Source organism: Perissodus microlepis, chromosome 18 (assembly GCF_051167445.1).
Source record: "Perissodus microlepis isolate ML-2025 ecotype Zambia chromosome 18, ASM5116744v1, whole genome shotgun sequence".
Classification (NCBI taxonomy): domain Eukaryota; kingdom Metazoa; phylum Chordata; class Actinopteri; order Cichliformes; family Cichlidae; genus Perissodus; species Perissodus microlepis.
The window spans coordinates 30,019,013-30,040,783 of record NC_140478.1 but is presented as its reverse complement, the minus strand read 5'-3'; the positions used below and the strand labels follow the sequence as shown (position 1 = coordinate 30,040,783).

At 40.8% G+C, this 21,771-nt stretch overlaps 4 protein-coding genes across 6 annotated transcripts; all 4 read left to right on the top strand.

The window, feature by feature from the left end:
• The first annotated feature begins 2,081 nt into the window (after positions 1-2,081).
• Positions 2,082-5,470, top strand: LOC146368160 (tripartite motif-containing protein 16-like). The gene has a single exon (XM_084913676.1). It carries the CDS (start codon positions 2,213-2,215, stop codon positions 3,887-3,889), a length of 1,677 nt encoding a protein of 558 aa, XP_084769802.1. The 5' UTR covers positions 2,082-2,212; the 3' UTR covers positions 3,890-5,470.
• Positions 5,471-7,478: 2,008 nt separating this feature from the next.
• LOC146368159 (uncharacterized) lies at positions 7,479-9,452 on the top strand. The gene is made up of 3 exons (XM_084913731.1): positions 7,479-8,109; positions 8,800-8,964; positions 9,042-9,452. The coding sequence occupies exons 1-3, from the start codon at positions 8,053-8,055 to the stop codon at positions 9,207-9,209; spliced, it is 390 nt and encodes a 129-aa protein (XP_084769857.1). The 5' UTR covers positions 7,479-8,052; the 3' UTR covers positions 9,210-9,452.
• A 634-nt stretch (positions 9,453-10,086) lies between these two features.
• On the top strand, positions 10,087-12,385 carry LOC146368158 (E3 ubiquitin/ISG15 ligase TRIM25-like). Of its 2 annotated transcripts, XM_084913679.1 has the most exons (2): positions 10,087-10,958; positions 11,657-12,385. In XM_084913679.1, exons 1-2 carry the CDS (start codon positions 10,155-10,157, stop codon positions 11,711-11,713), a joined length of 861 nt encoding a protein of 286 aa, XP_084769805.1. In that variant the 5' UTR covers positions 10,087-10,154; the 3' UTR covers positions 11,714-12,385. The 2 variants fall into 2 exon arrangements, with proteins under 2 accessions (XP_084769805.1, XP_084769804.1); XM_084913678.1 differs by having other exon boundaries at positions 10,087-12,385.
• Positions 12,386-16,813: 4,428 nt separating this feature from the next.
• LOC146368157 (tripartite motif-containing protein 16-like) lies at positions 16,814-19,416 on the top strand. Of its 2 annotated transcripts, XM_084913675.1 has the most exons (2): positions 16,816-17,654; positions 18,359-18,524. In XM_084913675.1, the coding sequence occupies exons 1-2, from the start codon at positions 16,851-16,853 to the stop codon at positions 18,413-18,415; spliced, it is 861 nt and encodes a 286-aa protein (XP_084769801.1). In that variant the 5' UTR covers positions 16,816-16,850; the 3' UTR covers positions 18,416-18,524. The 2 variants fall into 2 exon arrangements, with proteins under 2 accessions (XP_084769800.1, XP_084769801.1); XM_084913674.1 differs by having other exon boundaries at positions 16,814-19,416.
• Positions 19,417-21,771: the final 2,355 nt, after the last annotated feature.

Here is a 21,771-nt window from a genome sequence, read left to right as displayed (position 1 = left end):
CTTTTTCTTTCAACTGCTCCCTTTAGGGGTCGCCAGAGTGACTCATCTTCCAATATCTCACACAGTTTCTAGCATCCTCTTTAGTTATGCCAGCCCTTTTTCTTCACTACATCCACAATGTATAACATCAGTAGTGTTTGTTGTTATCGTTAAAACATCATCATCTTCCCACAAAATTTGCATTCAGTTGACTTTAGTTTTCAAACGCCACAGACATGAGATGTTGGTTTTCTACTGTCCTAAACTGAGCTATCTTTTAAAATCTGAATTGTACAAAGCTTCTGAATATTTTAGGATTTTGATAAGTATAAGTTAGCTACTGAGTTGTATAAAACTGCCCCCACAAATCCAGACTCACTAAAAAGTTTGGCCTTTGAACAAAAAATCTGTATTTTTTTTTATACTTTTCATCCTTTTTGATTGATTTCACTTTGCTTGTGTTTTACTTTCTATAAATGAAATCTGTCATCATTAGGGATGGGAGTCACAAACTGGTTCCCAACAGTTAAATTCCTTGGATTTGTTAATCTCCTTGCCTGTTGATTCTGCTGATCAGTTCCACTCACACTTGCTACAGTTTAAGATAAGATACCTTTATTAGTCCCACGAGTGGGAAATTTCATGTTAAGGCTGCCGACCTATTGCACGCAATGGCGGCGCCATATTAACCTCCGATAATACATACATTACACAAAAACATCACATGGGGAAGACAGGTCAGAGAGGTATAACAATGGAAAATGCACCACATGAGGAAAGATAAGGAGAAAAAAAATAACTCTCCCCAGACTGAGCTCCAAGATCAGTTTGAGAACAGAAAAAAAAAAAACCCACTCTGCACAGAGTGTACCAGATTAGGAAAATATGGTGCAGTCTGCAGAGTGGATATGGACATAACCTTTATTTTTATTGCACAAAAGGATCAGAGTGAGATGATACCAGAGGTATAATTCAAATGCTGCAGCACAAAACTCATCCTTAGCTGATGGCAATGGCACCTAGCATTGTCTTCTGCTGCTGCAGGCCATTGCCTTCAAAGAGGAACATGTTATATGTTCAGAGATGCTCTTCTGCTTGCCTTAGTTTGTAACAAGCGGCTACTTGAGTCATTGTTGCCTTCAAAAGTGCTCAAAGTACTCTGGCCATTCTCCTCTGACCTCTGACATCAACAAAAAATGTTCACCCAGAAAACTTCAGCTTGCTAGACTTTTTTTAGACCGTTCTCTGTAGATCTTAGATGTGGTTGTGATAGAAAATCCAATAGATCAGCAAGTTTCTGAAATACTCAGAATGGACCGTCTGACCACAGCACTTTCACAGTCACTTTGTAGGGTGAAACATTTCTATATTGCTGGGACTGGACTGCAGCAGGATCATAGAATATTTCAGGAGTATGAAAATGGTGTGAGTCATGCGCTTTGGCCATCAAAGCCAGGCAGTCTCAACCAAGCTGAACATCTTTCATGATTCATGATTTCATCATTATCTTTTGAATGACGTAAAATAAAGTGATCTTAACAATTTCATCAAAACTCTAAAAAAAACATTTTTTTTTTATTTCATTTGTTCTTTAGATTTTAAGAGACTTGCAGAATCAATACCATGAAAGACTGAAGCTGTTCTGAGGGCACATGGTACACAAAAACCTCATGAAGTAGTTTTTTCCTTTAATTTGTCACCTGTCTGTATCTCACTGCTCCAGTTTTGATATCTTTGTGGATAACGGTGTCTGAGCCTGTTTGGTCAGAAAATATTGTTCATGACATGATACTAAAATAATTTAATTAACTATGTGTCTTTTATTCTCACATGACACATGGTCTATTTCTGTCAAAAGTTACCTTTTATATAAATGACACGCAGGAATAGACAGAAAAAACAGTGATGTCTGCACTGGGATGAAGGAAAAGAAGCTAAAATTATTTTAGCAGACATAAGCAAGTTTTGAAAAAAATGTGAAACAAGCTCTGTTATAAGAAGTGTTCAACAAGCATTTCTCCTCTTCCTGAAATGAATCACACGCTTCGTCTTCTTCCTGCTCTCTAACTCAAGACTTCCTTTCTGTCAACATGTTTCCGTGTTCCCTCTCCTTTAGATCTGCAGTTTTAAGATGAATGTGACAAACATGTGGTGAGACTGGTAAATCAGAGCTCAGACTAGTGTCAGTCATACGGAAGTGAAACTCGCAAAGTCGCTGACACTGAGAGGAGAAATGGCGCAGAAAGGAGTTCAGCTGACACAAGAAACTTTCTCTTGTTCGATCTGTTTGGATCTGCTGAACGATCCGGTGACTATTCCCTGTGGACACAGCTACTGCATGAAGTGTATTAATGGCTTTTGGGATGGAGAGGAAAAGAAGAAAATCTACAGCTGCCCTCAGTGCAGACAGACTTTCACACCGAGGCCTGTCCTGGTGAAAAACACCATGTTAGCAGATTTAGTGGAGGAGCTGAAGAAGACTGGACTCCAAGCTGCTCCTGCTGATCACTGCTATGCTGGACCTGAAGATGTGGCCTGTGATTTCTGCACTGGCATGAAGCTAAAAGCTGTGAAATCATGTCTAGTGTGTTTGGTTTCTTACTGTGAGAAACACCTTCAGCCTCATTATGATGTGGCTCCATTAAAGAAACACAAGCTGGTGGAGCCCTCCAAGAAGCTCCAGGAGAACATCTGCTCTCGTCACGATGAAGTGATGAAGATGTTCTGCCGTACTGATCAGCAGAGTATCTGTTATCTCTGCTCTGTGGATGAACATAAAGGCCACGACACAGTCTCAGCTGCAGCAGAAAGGACTGAGAGGCAGAGAGAGCTGGAGGTGAGTCGACAAAACATCCAGCAGAGAATCCAGGACAGAGAGAAAGATGTGAAGCTGCTTCAACAGGAGGTGGAGGCCATCAATCAGTCTGCTGATCAAACAGTGGAGCACAGTGAGAAGATCTTCACTGAGCTGATCCATCTCATCCAGAAAAGAAGCTCTGATGTGAAGCAGCAGATCAGATCCCAGCAGGAAACTGAAGTGAGTCGAGTCAAAGAGCTTCAGGAGAAGCTGGAGCAGGAGATCACTGAGCTGAAGAGGAAAGATGCTGAGCTGAAGCAGCTCTCACACACAGAGGATCACATCCAGTTTCTACACAACTACCCCTCACTGTCAGCACTCAGTGAGTCTACAGACTCATCCAGCATCAATATCCGTCCTCTGAGCTACTTTGAGGATGTGACAGCAGCTGTGTCAGAGGTCAGAGATAAACTACAGGACATTCTGAGAGAGGAATGGACAAACATCTCACTGACAGTCACTGAAGTGGATGTTTTACTGTCAGATCCAGCAGAGCCAAAGACCAGAGCTGGATTCTTAAAATATTCGCGTGACATCACACTGGATCCAAACACAGCAAACACACAGCTGTTATTATCAGAGAGGAACAAAAAAGTTACATTTGTGAAATATCAGCAGTCTTATCCTGATCATCCAAACAGATTCAGATATTGTTATCAAGTCCTGGGTAGAGAACGTCTGACTGGACGTTGTTACTGGGAGGTGGAGAGGAAAGGGCGAGTTTATGTAGCAGTCGCGTACAAGAACATTAGCAGAGCAGGGTGTGGAAAAGTGTGTGGATTTGGTCGTAATGACAAATCTTGGGCATTGGACTGTTCCAAAAACAGTTACACATTTTGGCATAACAACATTGAAACTCCAGTTTCAGGTCATGGGTCCTCCAGAGTAGGAGTGTACCTGGATCACAGAGCAGGTATTTTGTCTTTCTATAAAGTCTCTGAAACCATGACTGTGCTCCACAGAGTTCAGACCACATTCACTAAGCCGCTTTTTGCTGGACTTTGGTTTTACAATAATTATGGAGATATTGCTGAGTTCATCAAACTGAAATAGACTGAACTCGTTCATATTGTTGTGGGTTTAAATTGGAGTGGATTTTTCACTTGAGCTAGAATTTTTGGGATCGGCCCGAGTTTCGCCTTAATGTGTCATGCATCGTGTAGTATACATGGAGTAACGAGAAGCGAGTAACACCTCATGACCAGTTCCCGATCAGCAATCATATGGTCACAAGAAAGTCAAACCTTTTTGAAATCCAGGTCGCCCCTCGTGAGGGTATCCACTGTTGAAGCAGTGCCACAAGCCAATTTAATGCAACCTCTCACACTGCGCGTGCCCAAACACAGAGGCGAAAAAGTCGGAGCAACATGGCAGTGCAGCGTGTGATCTGGACACAAGCTAACTTGTAGAACTTTGGCAAGTTCATCCGAGCCTTTTCAATGTGGCCTCACAAAATTATCACGACCACAACAACCGTGAAGAGTTAGATGGACTTTGCTGCTCAGTTATGTTTTCATTAGCAATTTAGAAAAGTTGATGGTGGTGGTGGTGGTGTGTGTGTGTGTGTGTGTGTGTGTGTGTGTGTGTGTGTGTGTGTGTGTGTGTGTGTGTGTGTGTGTGTGTGTGTGTGTGTGTCAGCGAAGGAGAGAGAGGGAGAGCGAGAGACAGATTTTGTGTCATATATTAGCTAAATAATATAACCTTTGGTAACACAAAATGTTACCAAGCTAAAATTTGGACGCACACTGTGAGCACGCCGGTCGCATCGGGGCGTATAATGTGAGAACGATGACCTACGAACTTCTAACCCCTGCGATTCAGTGGTACAGTTTGAGCAGGAGCTGAATACTGCGACTGAAAAAAAACACACACAGTGTATTCCCTGCTTTAGATGTTATAATCCTATACCTTTGATAATTGCAATCAATGATAACTTCATGTATTGTTTTTAATGTTTAGCATGTGAACAAAGTGAAGGTTTTTACTATAAATAACTTTTTGTTCAGTTTTTCTCCCGAAACACCTGAAATACTTTCAATTCAATTTAAATTCAATTCAATTTTATTTATATAGTGCCAAATCACAACAAAGGTTGATTCAAGCCACTTAACCTCAAGGACTAACTGTAATATATAAACATAAAAATATAGAGCACACTCTTGTGTTGCAGTTGAAGTTCCTTTGAGAATTTGAGGTCCAAGGTGTTGGTTTTCTTTTTAACAACAGTTTAATGAGTAGCCCATATAAAGTCTTTATATATTCAGAGGTATTTAAAGCTGTCCACTGTTTCCACAGTTTTCATGAGTACTGGCAGATGAATGCTCCTCCACGTTCATGTAATTCACAATAACCTCCTTTCTTTCTGAGATATTCAGGCATAAATGCTTGTTTTGGCAATAATTTTCCAGGGCTGTCTCATCAGCAAGTGAACTCAATCCTGAAAACCTCTCAGTTATGTTATTAGCTCTTTTTTACCCCAAGCTGTCATGGGTGTAGAGAGAGTGTAGGAATGGGTTCAGAGCACAGCCCTTTGTCTATTATTATTATTACAGTACTTAGTGATTATATGTCTGTACAAAGCATTTTATAAATAAACATACTGAGGTTTAATCAGCTGTGTCACCAGATGAATCAATAAAGGGATTGTCTCTTCATTTTTAAATCTGCTCATTTTATTTCTATTTGTTTTAATTTTACAGATATGGGTGAAATTCTTTCTAGATAATTATTTTCTGACATTTTGAGAGTTTTGGACATAAACACTGATGCAGTGTTTAGAGACAAGCAGGAAACCTCAGTGGAAGACTCCTGGTCAGGGTTTCTGACTGCACAACAAAGTATATGCCAATAAAAGACAATTAATGTCAGCTTGACAGTCATACATGTTATAAGAAACAACAAGCTATCACAAACAATAGATAATAGTTTACAACACACAAAGCTCAGCAGCACTAAATTAAAGTTATCAGAGCATATCAGACTGTAAATTCTGCCATCAGAGTATTTAATTGTCTGCCATAGCTGCAGAAGTGTTAAACACTCTTGGCTTCCTGTAATGAGTCACTGCCCCATAACCCCCCCTCCCGCTCTCTGACTCAGCACCTCCTGTCTGTCCTCATGTTCACTTGTTCCCTCCCCTTCTGATCTCCACTTGTACACTCAGAAAAATTATGGTTCTTAAATGGTTCTTCAGATGTCTTCATGGTTCTTTAAAGAACCATCATACGTCAAAGAACCTTTTTATTTTGTGGATGGTTCTTCAGCTATTACAAATGGTTCTTTAAAGAACAAAAGGTTCTTCATCCTTAGCAATCTAAGTTTGATGGTGTAAATGGCATAAATATTTATTCACTATAACGAGGCTGTGAATTATACTGTGTGTTTTCTTTGTGTGCATGTGTGTGCGAAGGGGGAGGGCGGGTTACCTGGCAATTACCCTTTAAGAGAAGATGGTAGGAAACTGAATATTCAAATAAAAGTTAGAAATATTTGCTTAAAAATATACTGGTGGCAGGGGTGGGGGCCAAAGCCTAAAGACCCTAACCCCCCCCCCACACACACACACACACACACACACACACACACACACACCCCTAACCCCGCAAACCCATTATGAATATGGTGAGTTAAAAAACAGTAGACACAATACACACATTCAAATACTGTACTTTAGTTTTAAATGTTAATAAAGCATTACTATTTTCTACTCCAAGGCATTACTTTTGAGATTATTATATATTTTTGAAAATATAGCATAATGATAATACTAGTTATTGTAAACTTTACAAACCACCCAGCAGTATGTAAAGTCAAATTATAAAATACAAGTAAATAACAATTTCAGAACATAATGTCAGTGTAATGAACACACACTTCGTTTTGACAAAGCACACTGCTTAGGTAAATGATCTGAGTAGTTGTTCATCACTGAGCAATTTGTTAATATGTGTTTCGAGCCAAATAAATGACAGGGAGCGAGAGAGTGACGTCAGAACACGTCATACTATAACCTCCCGGGAGCGGACGGAGGGGGTCAGTCGTTGGGATGCGCATGCGCAGACAGAGTGCGCGAGCGGCGGGCCTTGACCTTTCGGAAAAAAAACTCTTTCTCACGGCCGGTGACAGTGAAACGGATAACAGTCTTCAGTACCTGCTGGACTTTGAAGCTCTGGATTCTGGGACTGTTGGAAAAGGTAAAACATTTTCATTAAAACCTTATTACTGTTTTGTTTTTGTTACTCGTCATTGTAGCTTGCTGTTAATGTTGTGCTAACAGTAGCGATTAGCTAGATACGTTAGCCGTTGACGTCAGCGCAATTTAGTATCCAACTGTTTTCCTAACAAAACCACTGTTATAATTAAGTGAAGGTGCTCCCAGCTAATTTGAACCTTTGGCTTCTAAAATATGTGGTTCAATTGCGTGCTGCGTACATAACCTAATGTCAGCTAGACCGAAATTAAAATTTAATATATTGTTAAAGTCACTAAAATGGCGCCTGAAGCCTGTTGTGACGTGAGCTCTGTGTCTGCTCTAGAAACTCTGAAATTCTGTAGATCTGAGCTGTACATTAAATACTCACATGAACCTGTACTTTGAATCCTGTATGAGCTGTATAAAATACAGCTATGCATAAGTGTTTTGAATGAATAATTAGATTAGATAACTCTTTATTGTCTAATCTAATTATATAGAAATGTGAATAGAAATGAATAGAAATGTGACATGAGAAGGTGTGTCTTTGACTGTTCCTGTATAACTTATTTTCGGACTAGTTGACAAGTTATGCTCCGGTCATTTGTTGTTTCCAAGATAGATGTTCTTTTGTAATATAGTTACATTTTCTTTGTATATTTCATTTATCCACCATCATACATCATACATACAAGCTAAGAAGAGGTCGTTATACTAACAAGCGGTATCAACGCTGGGCTAAAGTTCAGCACATGGTTAAAGTTTGTAATCCAGCCAGGGTGTAAATATCACTCAGCAGCCAGAGCTGAAGCAGGTAGCATCAACACATAAATCTACTCTACCCGGCTTAAATCACAAGAGCACCTCTGACCAAAAAGCTGTAGATTTTTCTTGTTTGCACAAATTAATCCAGATTCACATTGTGTTCACAGCTCCAACAAAATGAGGAAGAGGAGGGGGAGAAACACAATTAGGTTGAATTACAATTGGATGGAAGGCGAGGACAAGGAGAAGGAAGCTTAGGATGAGGAGGAAGAGAAGCAGCAGGAGCATCTTTAGGGATCCCTATGATGTCATTGAGGTTTGTTTCATTAATATGGTCCTCTCACAAAGAAAGATGACTTGTTTTAGTTCACCTACTTCCTGTATTAAATAGTGATGTGCAAAATGTTGTGGAAAACCACAGAGCAGGCACGTATAGGGCATCTGCAGGTAAATGAACATCAAATCTCTAAGACAGACTGAAATCTGTATATTTATCACCCTTATGATAAAACCCATGTCAGCCATTGGTTTATGGACTTTGTATTGCTTTATTGCTGTTGCTATGTTGGGACCATATTAGGATGAGGGATCAGAATCTGGAGTCATGCACACTATTGTTTCATTTAGTGTGTATCCATAAGATTCGTACAGCAGATCCAAGTTGTGCCTTGAAAACGGGAAAGTCGTCTGCATAGAGGAGAACTTTAATAGCAGGCTTGTACAAAGTGAGGCTTTGTGCTCACATTTGCTGCAAACACTCGTTTTACCCTGTTTTGATGCAGAATTCACTTGAAATCAGGCAAGAACTGGACTTATTTTTTATAATGTGTTCTTGTGAATTGATTGTGTATCGCATATGTTTGATTTGACTTTCTGCAAGACAACACTCGTCCGCTGGCCAAAAAAGTTTTCCAAATACCTCCACGTGATCTAGCCTGGATTTAGAAAAGAATAGAAAAAAATCTGCACCTCCTGCTTCAGATGCAATTTGTGTTTCTGTGTTCAGAGGCAGCGGCGAGAGGGGAGACCTCGGCTCATCCAGCTGGAGAGCCTGACCAGGAGGAGTCGAACATTAACTCAGCTCTTCCAGGGCACCCTGCAGACTCGGCTGTTGGCATCGGCGAGGGATGATGTGAACACCAAACTGGAGTCCATCACAGGTCAACTGCAGGTATGCGAGTCAGACCTTCTGAGGAGGGTTTCACTTTTCTCTCTTCTTTATAATTGACTCTTTTCTCTCTCTTTCAGCTCCTTGTCTCAGAGTGGGAGGGATTTGAAGCACAAAGGGAGGAACTTGTCGTTTGGTTGGCTGATATGGATGTCCGCCTGAGTGCGGTTGACCAGCTGACAGGAAACACCAGTGAAAAACTGAAACAACTGCAGGTGTGGGCTTGTTTTGATATGACGTATATTTGATATGATACATACGTCAGAGACATTATCCTAAACTGGACTAACAAAGGACCATGAGTACAACATGAAACGTACATTACATAACGCAAGGCTGAAGTTCATTGATCATTTTAATCATAAACTTGTTGTTGAAATATTTTTACTGAACATGCAAGCATCTGCTGATGAAAATGTGTTGATTTATTGGTCTGTTATGAAGCTATTGCTATTTCTAATGTGTTTTATCACTTTCTGATGTTTTATTAATTAAACAATACATGTATTCATTGTTGTGTTATCTGTAGATATAGTATTTATATATATTTATTTATAGTATAGCAAATATATTTAATTATTACTGTTTAAAACACTAATATGTGACATGTATTAGTAGTGATGTTGTGCTGAGGGTTAAAATGCCTTTTTGTCTTTTGGTATACTACGAAATGACAATAAACCATTAATATATGTCTACGCTGTTCTCGTATTTATTTTACCCTACTCAAATTCAATTTATGATGCATTTTATTTTGAAAGATTTAAAGGTTTTTTAAAGAACCACTCAAAAAAGGTTCTTTAAAATGGTTTTTTAAAGAACCATTTTTAAAAAGGTTCTTTGAAAAACCATTAAAGGTGCCCCAAAGAACCATTTCTTGATGGTTCTTTGGGGCACCTTTAAAGGTTCTTCAATGAACCACTGAAAGAAATGGTTCTTCAAAGAACCGTTGTTTGAAAGGTTCTTTGTGGCACCAAAAAAGGTTCTTCTATGGCATCAGTCTAAAGAACCACTTTTGGTTCCAGTTGGCACCTTTATTTTTCTGAGTGTAGATGGGTGTAAGCAACATGTGGCAATCTGTAAGAGCTCACAGGCCACATTCACAGCAGCAACACGTTGTTTAGATCAGAGCTCAGACTAGTTTCATTTATAACGAAGTGAAACTCACACAGTCGCTGACACTGAGAGGAGAAATGGCGCAGAAAGGAGTTCAGCTGGACCAAGAAACTTTCTCTTGTTCAATCTGTTTGGATCTACTGAAGGATCCGGTGACTATTCCCTGTGGACACAGCTACTGCATGAAGTGTATTAATGGCTTTTGGGATGGAGAGGAGGAGAAGAAAATCTACAGCTGCCCTCAGTGCAGACAGGCTTTCACAGCGAGGCCTGTCCTGGTGAAAAACACCATGTTAGCAGTTTTAGTGGAGGAGCTGAAGAAGACTGGACTCCAAGCTGCTCCTGCTGATCACTGCTATGCTGGACCTGAAGATGTGGCCTGTGATTTCTGCACTAGCATGAAGCTAAAAGCTGTGAAATCCTGTCTAGTGTGTTTGGTTTCTTACTGTGAGAAACACCTTCAGCCTCATTATGATGTGGCTCCATTAAAGAAACACAAGCTGGTGGAGCCCTCCAAGAAGCTCCAGGAGAACATCTGCTCTCGTCATGATGAGGTGATGAAGATGTTCTGCCGTACTGATCAGCAGATTATCTGTTATCTCTGCCCTGTGGATGAACATAAAGGCCACGACACAGTCTCAGCTGCAGCAGAAAGGACTGAGAGGCAGAGAGAGCTGGAGGTGAGTCGACAAAACATCCAGCAGAGAATCCAGGACAGAGAGAAAGATGTGAAGCTGCTTCAACAGGAGGTGGAGGCCATCAATCAGTCTGCTGATCAAACAGTGGAGCACAGTGAGAAGATCTTCACTGAGCTGATCCATCTCATCCAGAAAAGAAGCTCTGATGTGAAGCAGCAGATCAGATCCCAGCAGGAAACTGAAGTGAGTCGAGTCAAAGAGCTTCAGGAGAAGCTGGAGCAGGAGATCACTGAGCTGAAGAGGAAAGATGCTGAGCTGAAGCAGCTCTCACACACAGAGGATCACATCCAGTTTCTACACAACTACCCCTCACTGTCAGCACTCAGTGAGTCTACAGACTCATCCAGCATCAATATCCGTCCTCTGAGCTACTTTGAGGATGTGACAGCAGCTGTGTCAGAGGTCAGAGATAAACTACAGGACATTCTGAGAGAGGAATGGACAAACATCTCACTGACAGTCACTGAAGTGGATGTTTTACTGTCACAACCAGAGCCAAAGACCAGAGATAGATTCTTAAAATATTCAAAGGAAATCACACTGGACCCAAACACAGCACACACACAGCTGTTATTATCAGAGGAGAACAGAAGAGTAACATTATTGTTTTATCACGAGTCTTATTTTGATCATCCATATAGATTCACTTCTTACAAACAGGTCATTAGTAGAAAGAGTCTAACTGAACGTTGTTACTGGGAAGTGTTGAGGAGAGGAAGAGGAGTTATTGTAGCAGTTGCATCTAAAAATATCAGGACAGCACAGGATGAATGTTGGTTTGGACACGATGACAAATCTTGGGCATTAGATTGCAACAAAAACAGTTATATATTTTGGCATAACAGCATCCAAACTCCTGTCTCAGGTCCTCAGTCCTCCAGAGTAGGAGTGTACCTGGATCACAGAGCAGGTATTTTGTCCTTCTACAGCGTCTCTGAAACCTTGACTCTCCTCCACAGAGTCCAGACCACATTCACTCAGCCGCTCTATGCTGGACTGAGTCTTTACTATAATTATGGAGATATTGCTGAGTTCGTCACACTGAAATAGACTAAAGTCTTTCATATTGTGGGTTTAAATCTGTATTTTAGTTTCATCATTGTTGTGACATTTTGGCTGTGCACAGAGATCAGCTGTAAATCAATCATTATGGGTGTTACCCCAACATCTTCTAGATGTTGAATGATGTTATTGAGTGTTTTATAACGAGCTGTTCCTAAGTCTGTTTAGCCATGGAGGCTATGACTGCTCATGATCATTTTCATCTACAAAAACATTTCACTGCATAAAAAGAGCTGATCTCTAAATGAGTAGTGATCATCACTTTATACACTTGGAAAGAAATGTATAACTGGAAGACTAACTTTTCTGGGGGGGGTAAGTCATGACAAATGAGGTATTATGAAACTCTAGTTTTAAGGAGTAATCAAGATGAGATTGTCCGTTGTTTTTAAAATTCACTACATGAAGAAATTTAATATTATTATAATTACAAATAAAACGTTGTTGAAAAAAACGTTTTTTTCTGTCTTCATTCCAGGGTCTCAGTCAAGTATGATAGGAAAACTGCTAAAATAATCTTGAGGGAATAACTGAAGAAATCTTCCTCCTAAAACCCCACAAAGTTCATGTTTAGACCAGAGGAAGATTCATCAGTCAGTCTCATACTTGTTGATTTTTAAAGCAATGTTTTTCTTTCAATCAGTATATAGAGAAGTTTTTTAATCTAGGTCATCATGGACAAAGTTATTAAACATTTTAAAGCACTGAAGTGTTTTATTTCATATTTATAAACTGCAAACTTATCAGTTTTTCCCATGGCCTCTCAGTGCAGCATCAGCATTACTGGTTGTGACTCACAGCCTCTCTGTGCTAGATTTTTCTTCTCTTCAGTCAGATATGGACTGCTCTCTTAGCCTGCCGGTGTGAGATTTGTGAATCTCTGGGAGATGAATGATTTGCCCCCCTTTCATTTAACAAAAACACCTCCTTTGTCTTGCAGACATTTAGGCATAGATGGTTGTTTTGGCACTACTTTTCCAGGGTTGTCCCATCTCCTGTCATAGCTATTGGTGAAAATATACGGACATATGTACAAATGTGAATAAAAACAAATCCAAACAAAGAAACAAACCACAAAAAACCAACAAACAAAACTCTGATCACTGGTGTAAAACAACAGTTACACAGAAAAAATGATCCAAAGTAGACACCTGGTGGACAACGACAGACATGACAACAAGAAAACATTACAACATAAAGTGCCTTGACGTAACTGTTGTTGTGATTTGGCGCCAAATCAATAAAACTGAATTGAATTAAATAAAAGAATCAAGTTCTTGTAGAGAACTGGTTTCAAGTGGGTAAATTTGTGGAATTGATCTCATTTTGTGTGCTGCAGGAGGAAAATAGTGGCACAGTCTACAGCTTGGACATGGACATTACTTGTATTTTTATTAAACAAAAGGATAAGCGTGAGATGGTAAAGTGTAAACTGTGTCCAGGACAGAAACAGCTGCATGATCCTGCTAACACAACTTCGCACAGACAACCTGCACAGATGGCATTTTAACACTAAGCTAGCCAAGAACCCAGAGTGATGTTAAAGCTGAGCAATGCCGACCCCAGCACAGCAGCCAGACTCTGAACTTCAACAGGTAACAAACGTGTAACCAGTCAGGTTGCAGCCTTCGTTTCTATCTGTTCTTGTTTCTAAAGTAGAATTCACAGTGGTTTGATTGCTTCACTTTAGTTTACTTTGCAGTCCCTACTTTAAATATATTTTATTTATTGTCTATTATATTGTTTCTTTATTAAATTAGTTTACTTTTTCCATCACACCTTACAATGTTTATATGGAGTGCACCCATATCAACACTGCATGGTCAAATTTATGTTTTATGTTTTATTAATACGTCTTTCTTTGTTTGAGATACCTGCGGGTTTGGCTTCTCCTTCCTGGTTGGCAAAAGGCTGGGGGATCTGAAGTACTGCTGACAGCCTCATTGGACTGAACAACATGCTTCATTGCCAGGGGGTGTTTGGAGTTTGCTTAATTGTTTTGTGTTAGGTAGTTATATGGCAGCTATTTTGTTTTCCCCTCGTGTGTCATAGGGTTTAGCTAAGTCAGTATTTAAGTTCCCTCCTGTTACATTTCAACTTGTTAGTCTTATGGTTCAAAAATGAATGTTGTGAAATACATTTAAGATATGATACTTTATACAGGTCAAATATTTCAAGAATAATGTTTCTCAATGTAAAATTGTAAAGAATCTTTAGATAGGATACAACATTTTGTAAACAAGTACCTCAGAACCTGCTGAGCCGTGCCTCTCTTGTACTGTTACATGGATGTAAGCGCACGTCCTTGTAAAATTTTCCACAGTGCTTCTGCTAAATCAACCAAACAAATACATGTACTCTTGCAAATTATAAACAATCCAATTGTTGCTTTAAAAAGCAGCACAAACAGATAACAACAAAGACTGTCGGATCTTTCCAAAGTTCTCCTTCCTGCATTTCAGTGCTTCCTGGAAAGAGTTTTGGAGGAATCTACTCTTTATGCTGACAAAGTAGGTCATAAACCTCCTCAGGCCAATGTTGCTGCCTGTTTCTTTGATTGCTGTTTTTAGATTGATTCCGTTCTGCAGTGCTGCATCTGTGACTGATATCATTCCACCCCTGCGCTCTGCAATATTTGATGCATGTGGAGGATTCTGCTGTTTCTGTTGCCCAGGATGGCTACTTGTTTTACATCTTTTATTTCTGTATTGCTCCCTGTGGAAAACATATCTGGATTTTCTTATTGTCCAGATTATCAATTGTGTCTGTGCACTTAGTCTTACATTTGTCGTTGATGTTAACCAGCTCAAAGTAGCCCAGGTCATTGGTGAAGCGACCATCTGTCCGTCACATATATCCCCTTCTCTCTGTAAACACAGAGGTACTTGAACTGTTTTACGTGGTCATTTTTAAAAACCTTCTTTCTTTTTTTGGCATTTATTCCTCCATTTGCACCAATGTAAAAGACAAAATAGTAATCTCTTGCCTTAACCATCTTCTTATATCTATTGAAAGGCTTTAAGGCCTCCAGCACTGTGCAACTGTGCAAGGCCTTTCTGTGTGATTTGCATGTTGTCCTTGTGTTTATCTCTGGGCACTCTGGCTTCCTCACAGTCCAGAGACATGTAGTTAGTGGGGTTAGGTTAATTTGTGATTCTAAACTGCCATCACTATAAATGTGAGTGTCACTGGTTATTTGTGTGTGTGTGTGTGTGTGTGTGTGTGTGTGTGTGTGTGTGTGTGTGTGTGTGTGTGTGTGTGTGTATTGGATTTCACTCTGAACCCATTAACTGAATCAGAATCAATAAAATATTCTGATTCTGATTTAGTTGTTCAAATAGTTTATTCACATAGTAAAGAAGTTGTTACTAGTATAAGGATATATTTTCTCAAAGAGGATTTCATCATCTGCAGTTCATGAAAAAAAAGTGTCACATTAACAACAAATCAGTAGATTCATGAATTATGGAAACAGTCTCTTTTCAGCTGTAGATGTACACTTCACATACAGTTCAAAGACAAGCATGAGGGTGCACACTTCAGCATCTTTTATTTTGCATGGTTATACCATTGTGGATTTTGCTAAATAAATTTGCTCAAGAGTATTTCATATGTTTGACATCCAGCAAAAAACTTGATTTTTACTTTTGCTTTGTTCTTGCTGACTTTTTCACCTTTAAAGAAAAGAAGTTGAATCAGTATTTCTACTTTTACTTGATAATTTCTAACACTAGCATCTGTACAGAGTATCTGCACAGAATGTCTGCACTTTTGCTGCTTCTCCTGTAGACTTTTGTGCAAATGTAGACTTGGTATGTACATTTCCCCCTCTACATAGAGTTTATTCATGACCAGGCGAGGCAGGACCAGGCGACGACAGCGTGGAAGCCGCAGATGGAGAAGCAGGTGGTGGCACTGCATCAACAGCGGAGGGGTTGCAGATGGAGCAGGTGGTGGCACTGCAGGCGATGGCGTGGGAGCCACTAATGGTGGCGCTGCAGGCAACGAAGACTGGACGGGCCTCTCGGACCCTCCAGCGGAGGCAGGTTGCTGGACGGGCCTCTCGGACCCTCCAGCGGAGGCAGGTTGCTGGACGGGCCTCTCGGACCCTCCCTCCAGCGCAGACAGAAAGCTGAACGGGCCTCTCGGACCCTCCAGCGAAGGCAGAATGCTAGACGTCCCCCTCGGACCCTCCAGCTGAGGCAGAAGGATGGACGGGCCTCTTGGACCCTCCAGCAGCAACAGGTGGCTGGACAGAAACTCAGGCCTAAAAAGACAAAGGAAGCAAAACCAGACATATTAACATGAGACACGGACTTTCAAAGTAAAACTGGAAACATAACACAGAGACGCAGACTTGACATGGGGATACAGCAGACAGGGGAGGCAACACAGAACAGAAACCAGCAGGCACAACTCAGACAAAGAAACCAAAAGACTAGAAATGATAAATAAAGGCAAAAATCAAAGTACAATAATAATGAAAACTTAAACCTCTGGGTCAACGACCCAGGCACCCTAACAATTACAATTCAGTGTGACTGACACTGAAGGTGATACTGGTCTCATACTATGTCCTGTGCATGATCTGTACAAGCCTTTCGATGTGATTTGCATGTTGTCCTTATCTCCGGGCACTCTGGCTTCCTCACAGTCCACAGACATGTAGTTAGAGTGTCAGTGGTTATTGAAATGAATAAAATTATTAATTTAGCAGATGTAGAAGATAATTTTTAAAAAGTTTGAATAGTATTTTTAAAATGTGAAAAATGCTCCGTTATAAAAAGTGTTAATGACACACAGTCTGATAAACCTCCCACTTCCTCCCACTCTCTGACTCAGCACCTCCTCTCTGTGCACATGTTTCTGTGTTCCCTCCCCTTCAGATCTAAACTTTGAAGATGGGTGTAACCAGCATGTGGTGACGTGGAATAGCTGACAGGCCCCATTAACTGCAATAGTTTCAGTTATAAGGAAGTGAAACTCACACAGTCACTGACACTGAGAGGAGAAATGGCGCAGAAAGGAGTTCAGCTGGACCAAGAAACTTTCTCTTGTTCGATCTGTTTGGATCTACTGAAGAATCCGGTGACTATTCCCTGTGGACACAGCTACTGCATGAACTGTATTAATGGCTTTTGGGATGGAGAGGAGGAGAAGAAAATCTACAGCTGCCCTCAGTGCAGACAGACTTTCACAGCGAGGCCTGTCCTGGTGAAAAACACCATGTTAACTGTTTTAGTGGAGGAGCTGAAGAAGACTGGACTCCAAGCTGCTCCTGCTGATCACTGCTATGCTGGACCTGAAGATGTGGCCTGTGATTTCTGCACTGGAAGAGAAATGAAAGCTGTGAAATCATGTCTAGTGTGTTTGGTTTCTTACTGTGAGAAGCACCTTCAGCCTCATTATGATGTGGCTCCATTAATGAAACACAAGCTGGTGGAGCCCTCCAAGAAGCTCCAGGAGAACATCTGCTCTCGTCATGATGAGGTGATGAAGATGTTCTGCCGTACTGATCAGCAGAGTATCTGTTATCTCTGCCCTGTGGATGAACATAAAGGCCACGACACAGTCTCAGCTGCAGCAGAAAGGACTGAGAGGCAGAGAGAGCTGGAGGTGAGTCGACAAAACATCCAGCAGAGAATCCAGGACAGAGAGAAAGATGTGAAGCTGCTTCAACAGGAGGTGGAGGCCATCAATCAGTCTGCTGATCAAACAGTGGAGCAGAGTGAGAAGATCTTCACTGAGCTGATCCATCTCATCCAGAAAAGAAGCTCTGATGTGAAGCAGCAGATCAGATCCCAGCAGGAAACTGAAGTGAGTCGAGTCAAAGAGCTTCAGGAGAAGCTGGAGCAGGAGATCACTGAGCTGAAGAGGAAAGATGCTGAGCTGAAGCAGCTCTCACACACAGAGGATCACATCCAGTTTCTACACAACTACCCCTCACTGTCAGCACTCAGTGAGTCTACAGACTCATCCAGCATCAATATCCGTCCTCTGAGCTACTTTGAGGATGTGACAGCAGCTGTGTCAGAGGTCAGAGATAAACTACAGGACATTCTGAGAGAGGAATGGACAAACATCTCACTGACAGTCACTGAAGTGGATGTTTTACTGTCAGATCCACCAGAGCCAAAGACCAGAGATAGATTCTTAAAATATTCATGTAAAATCTCACTGGATCCAAACACAGCACACACACAGCTGTTATTATCAGAGGGGAACAGAAAAGTAACATTCATGTATCATCAACAATCCTTTTTGGATCATCCAGACAGATTTACTGGATGGTGGCAGGTCCTGAGTAGAGAGAGCCTGACTGGACGTTGTTACTGGGAGGTGGTGAGGAGAGGAGGAGTTTTTGTAGCAGTTGCATATAGGAATATCAGCAGAGCAGGGACTCGAAATGAATGTGGATTTGGTCGTAATGACAAATCTTGGGCACTAGATTGTTCCAAAAATAGTTACACATTTTGGCATAACAACACTGAAATTCCCATTTCAGGTCCTTGTTCCTCCAGAGTAGGAGTGTACCTGGATCACAGAGCAGGTATTTTGTCCTTCTACAGCGTCTCTGAAACCATGACTCTCCTCCACAGAGTCCAGACCACATTCACTCAGCCGCTCTACGCTGGGCTTAGATTTTACAACAATTACGGAGATATTGCTGAATTCATTAAACTGAAATAGACCGAAGACTTTCATTTTGTGGGTTTAAATCTATATTTTAGTTTCCATTTTATTTTCTCTCCATCATTTCTGCTCTGCACCGAGATCAGCTGTCTGTCAAACATTATGGGTGGTACTTTGACATCTTCATTTTGTTCTCTTGATGTTTTTGAGTTTTTAAAGGGGATCGTTCCTGTGTTTGTTTGTCCATTGAAGGTACCAGTGATTGATATGAATTTTATTTACACAAATATTTCTCCACCTTTTTTTGTCTTCTACTTCATGGGCTTTAACAGAGAAATTAGCAGAACGTTCTTTGTCAAGCAGTTTTTTTGTCTTTACTTTAGAAAGAAACAAATACATTTATCTGTTTGGTATATTGACACACACACACACACACACACACACACACACACACACACACACACACACACGTATATATACATTACACATGCATACACATACATACACAAAGCTGTGTAAACCAACTATAAATAACTAATCTAAACTTATATACATTAAATACAGAAATGAAATGAGGTGGAATGAATACTACAGAATGCACATAAGGTGCAGTTGCAGTCTGGCAGTGGGAGCAGTGTGACATAATATAATCTGAATGCTTATTTGCTGATTATATTGTTTTATGGATAAGAGAGGCCCAACTCTGAGTACAGTCTGTGCCAAAAGTACTGACAGGAAACTGCATGCTTTTGCAGAGAACATGAGCTGCGGGCAGAAAGTGAAACTAAGTAGGGTGTTTGATCGAAACTTAAAGTGTGTGTGACGTCTAGAGGAAGTATATAAATAACTAGGCTTCCTGTTTGTGCTTCAGACCTGAGCTTGTGTGTTCGTGTGTTCAGGTCTCCCTTCCCGGGAATGTAAAATAAAGATCATTTTTTGAGTTTGACCACTTTGAGCCGTGTCTTTCTTTGCCGTAAGGAATACAAAGAACTGGGATTTAATACAGGTCAACTGTTTAGAAGGGAGATGGCGAGGGGAAAGAAACTGTTCCTATGTCAGGTGGTCCTGGTCTGCAGGCTTCTATACCGTCTGCCAGAAGGCAGCAGGTCAAAAAGTCTGTGTCCAGGGTGTGAGGGGTCTGTGATGATTTTCCCTGCCCGTTTCCTGGTTCTTGAGAGGTACAGCTCCTGGATGGAGGGCAGGGGGGCGCTGATGATCCTTTCTGCTGCCCGTACAGTCCGCTGCAATCTGCTCCTGTCCTGTTTAGTGGCTGCACCATACCAGACTGTGATGGAGGAGCACAGGACAGACTCAATGACTGCAGTGTAGAACTGGATCAGCAGCTCCTGTGGAAGACTGTACTTCCCCAGTTGTCTCAGGAAGTACATCCTCTGCTGGGTCCTTTTGAGGATGGAGTTGATGTTGGTCTCCCACTTCAGGTCCTGGGAGATGGTGGTACCCAGGAACTTCAAGATCTTCACAGTAGACACCCGGCTGTCTGATATGGTAAGGGGGAGCAGAGTTAAGGGATGTCTCCTGAAGTCCAATTGTAGTGGCAATTCCTTTTGTTTGACCAACCAAACATCCCACAATTAAAAGTCCACAAGCCACTGCTGCACTGCGATAATATTCCGTACGCAGGCAAAAGAAGTCCACTGTCCAAACTTGAAAGTTGCGTTTTTATGGTTTATTCATCCAGTTTGGCAAGCAATAACAAGATCCATTTTTAGTTACTTCCTGCTGCTTCTCCTGCTCTAGTAAAAAACCATAGGCTCACCCCAGTGCATGCTGGTCCTATACCAGCCTCTTTATTTATAGAAACAAAATGGCCCTACAGCTTTTACTGACTAATTTAACAAGGTAACATCAAACAAACGAAACATTGAAACAAATATTAACCTACAAATAAACTTGTAAATAAACGCCAAAATATAAGTAAACTAACAACAAACTTTAACAAATTTCAAAAATAATAAAAAATAAAGAACAAATAGCTCCAACACCACTGTCATCTCTACAGTCTTAAGAGTGTTCAGCTCCAGATTGTGCTGACTGCACCAGAGTACCAGCTGCTTAACTTCCTGCCGGTATGTAGATTCATCACCATCCTGAATGAGGCCAATGACGGTGGTGTCATCTGCAAACTTTAGGAGTTTAACAGCCGAGTTCTTGGAGGTGCAGTCATTAGTGTAGAAGGAGGACACATCCTTGAGGGGCACCAATACTGAGGGACCGAGTTTCAGAGGTGATCTCCCCCAGCCTCAGTTGCTGCTTCCTGTCTGTCAGGAAGCTGGTGATCCACTGAGCTGGGATAGTTTGGAGGAGAGAAGTTCAGGCACGATGGTGTTAAAAGCCAAACTAAAGTCCACAAACAGGACCATGGCATAAGTTCCCGGGCGGTGGAGGTGTTGCAGGATGTAATGCAGCCACATGTGATATGAGACAAACTTAACTGGCGAACTAATTATAATATATAACAATATAAATATAGTATTTCCTCCTAGAAGAGATGAAAGACATGCTTTTGTGTGGATGAGTGTAGCGTTTTACTTTTCTGAGGCCCTTGCAGAAGCATCACTTGGTTCATAGGCCTTGTCTTCTGAAAAGCTCTGGAATGCTTTACTGAATAAAACAAATGACTTTGCTCATTTGACTTCAGTAAGGCAGACTGGGAAGCATTTCCTTCTAACTGTGAAAAAGCCACAGAGAAATTTGAGAAAAGCAGGATGGATGAATGGAATTACAGTTTATCTGAAATTATTGTTTAGTGCAAGAAAAATAGTGGAAATGACAAACATAGTAGCTGCTAGAGTGATTAAAACAGGTCTAAAATGAAGTTCAAGACTGTTCACAAAGGAGCTCAGATATGTGTTAAGGAGTGAGGAAAATGAATGAAATGATAAGGAAACATACAGAAACTTCAGTTAATGAAGATGACACTAAAATCAATCTAAGGGCTGGAGAACCTGTGGGGGGGGCCTTGAGGTGACTGTTGTTGTGATTTGGTGCTATATAAATAAAATTTAATTTAATTTAATAAGCACTGGGTCTTCTGAATGTGGATCCATCATCAAAAAAACAGCATGTGGCAAAAGCAATAACAGAATGAAAAGAATGGGTGTCATTACTTTACATGTTTAGACAGTCTGTTCCAGTCGTGCTGCAGAATATTACAGACTGTTTAAGTCAATACTTGGCTTGGATCACTGGGGAACTAAAATTCTTTATTCGGGTTTCTGCAAAGCACTGGACTGTTTGGAAGGACTTTTATTTGGACTACGAATGACCCGAGGAGGGCAGC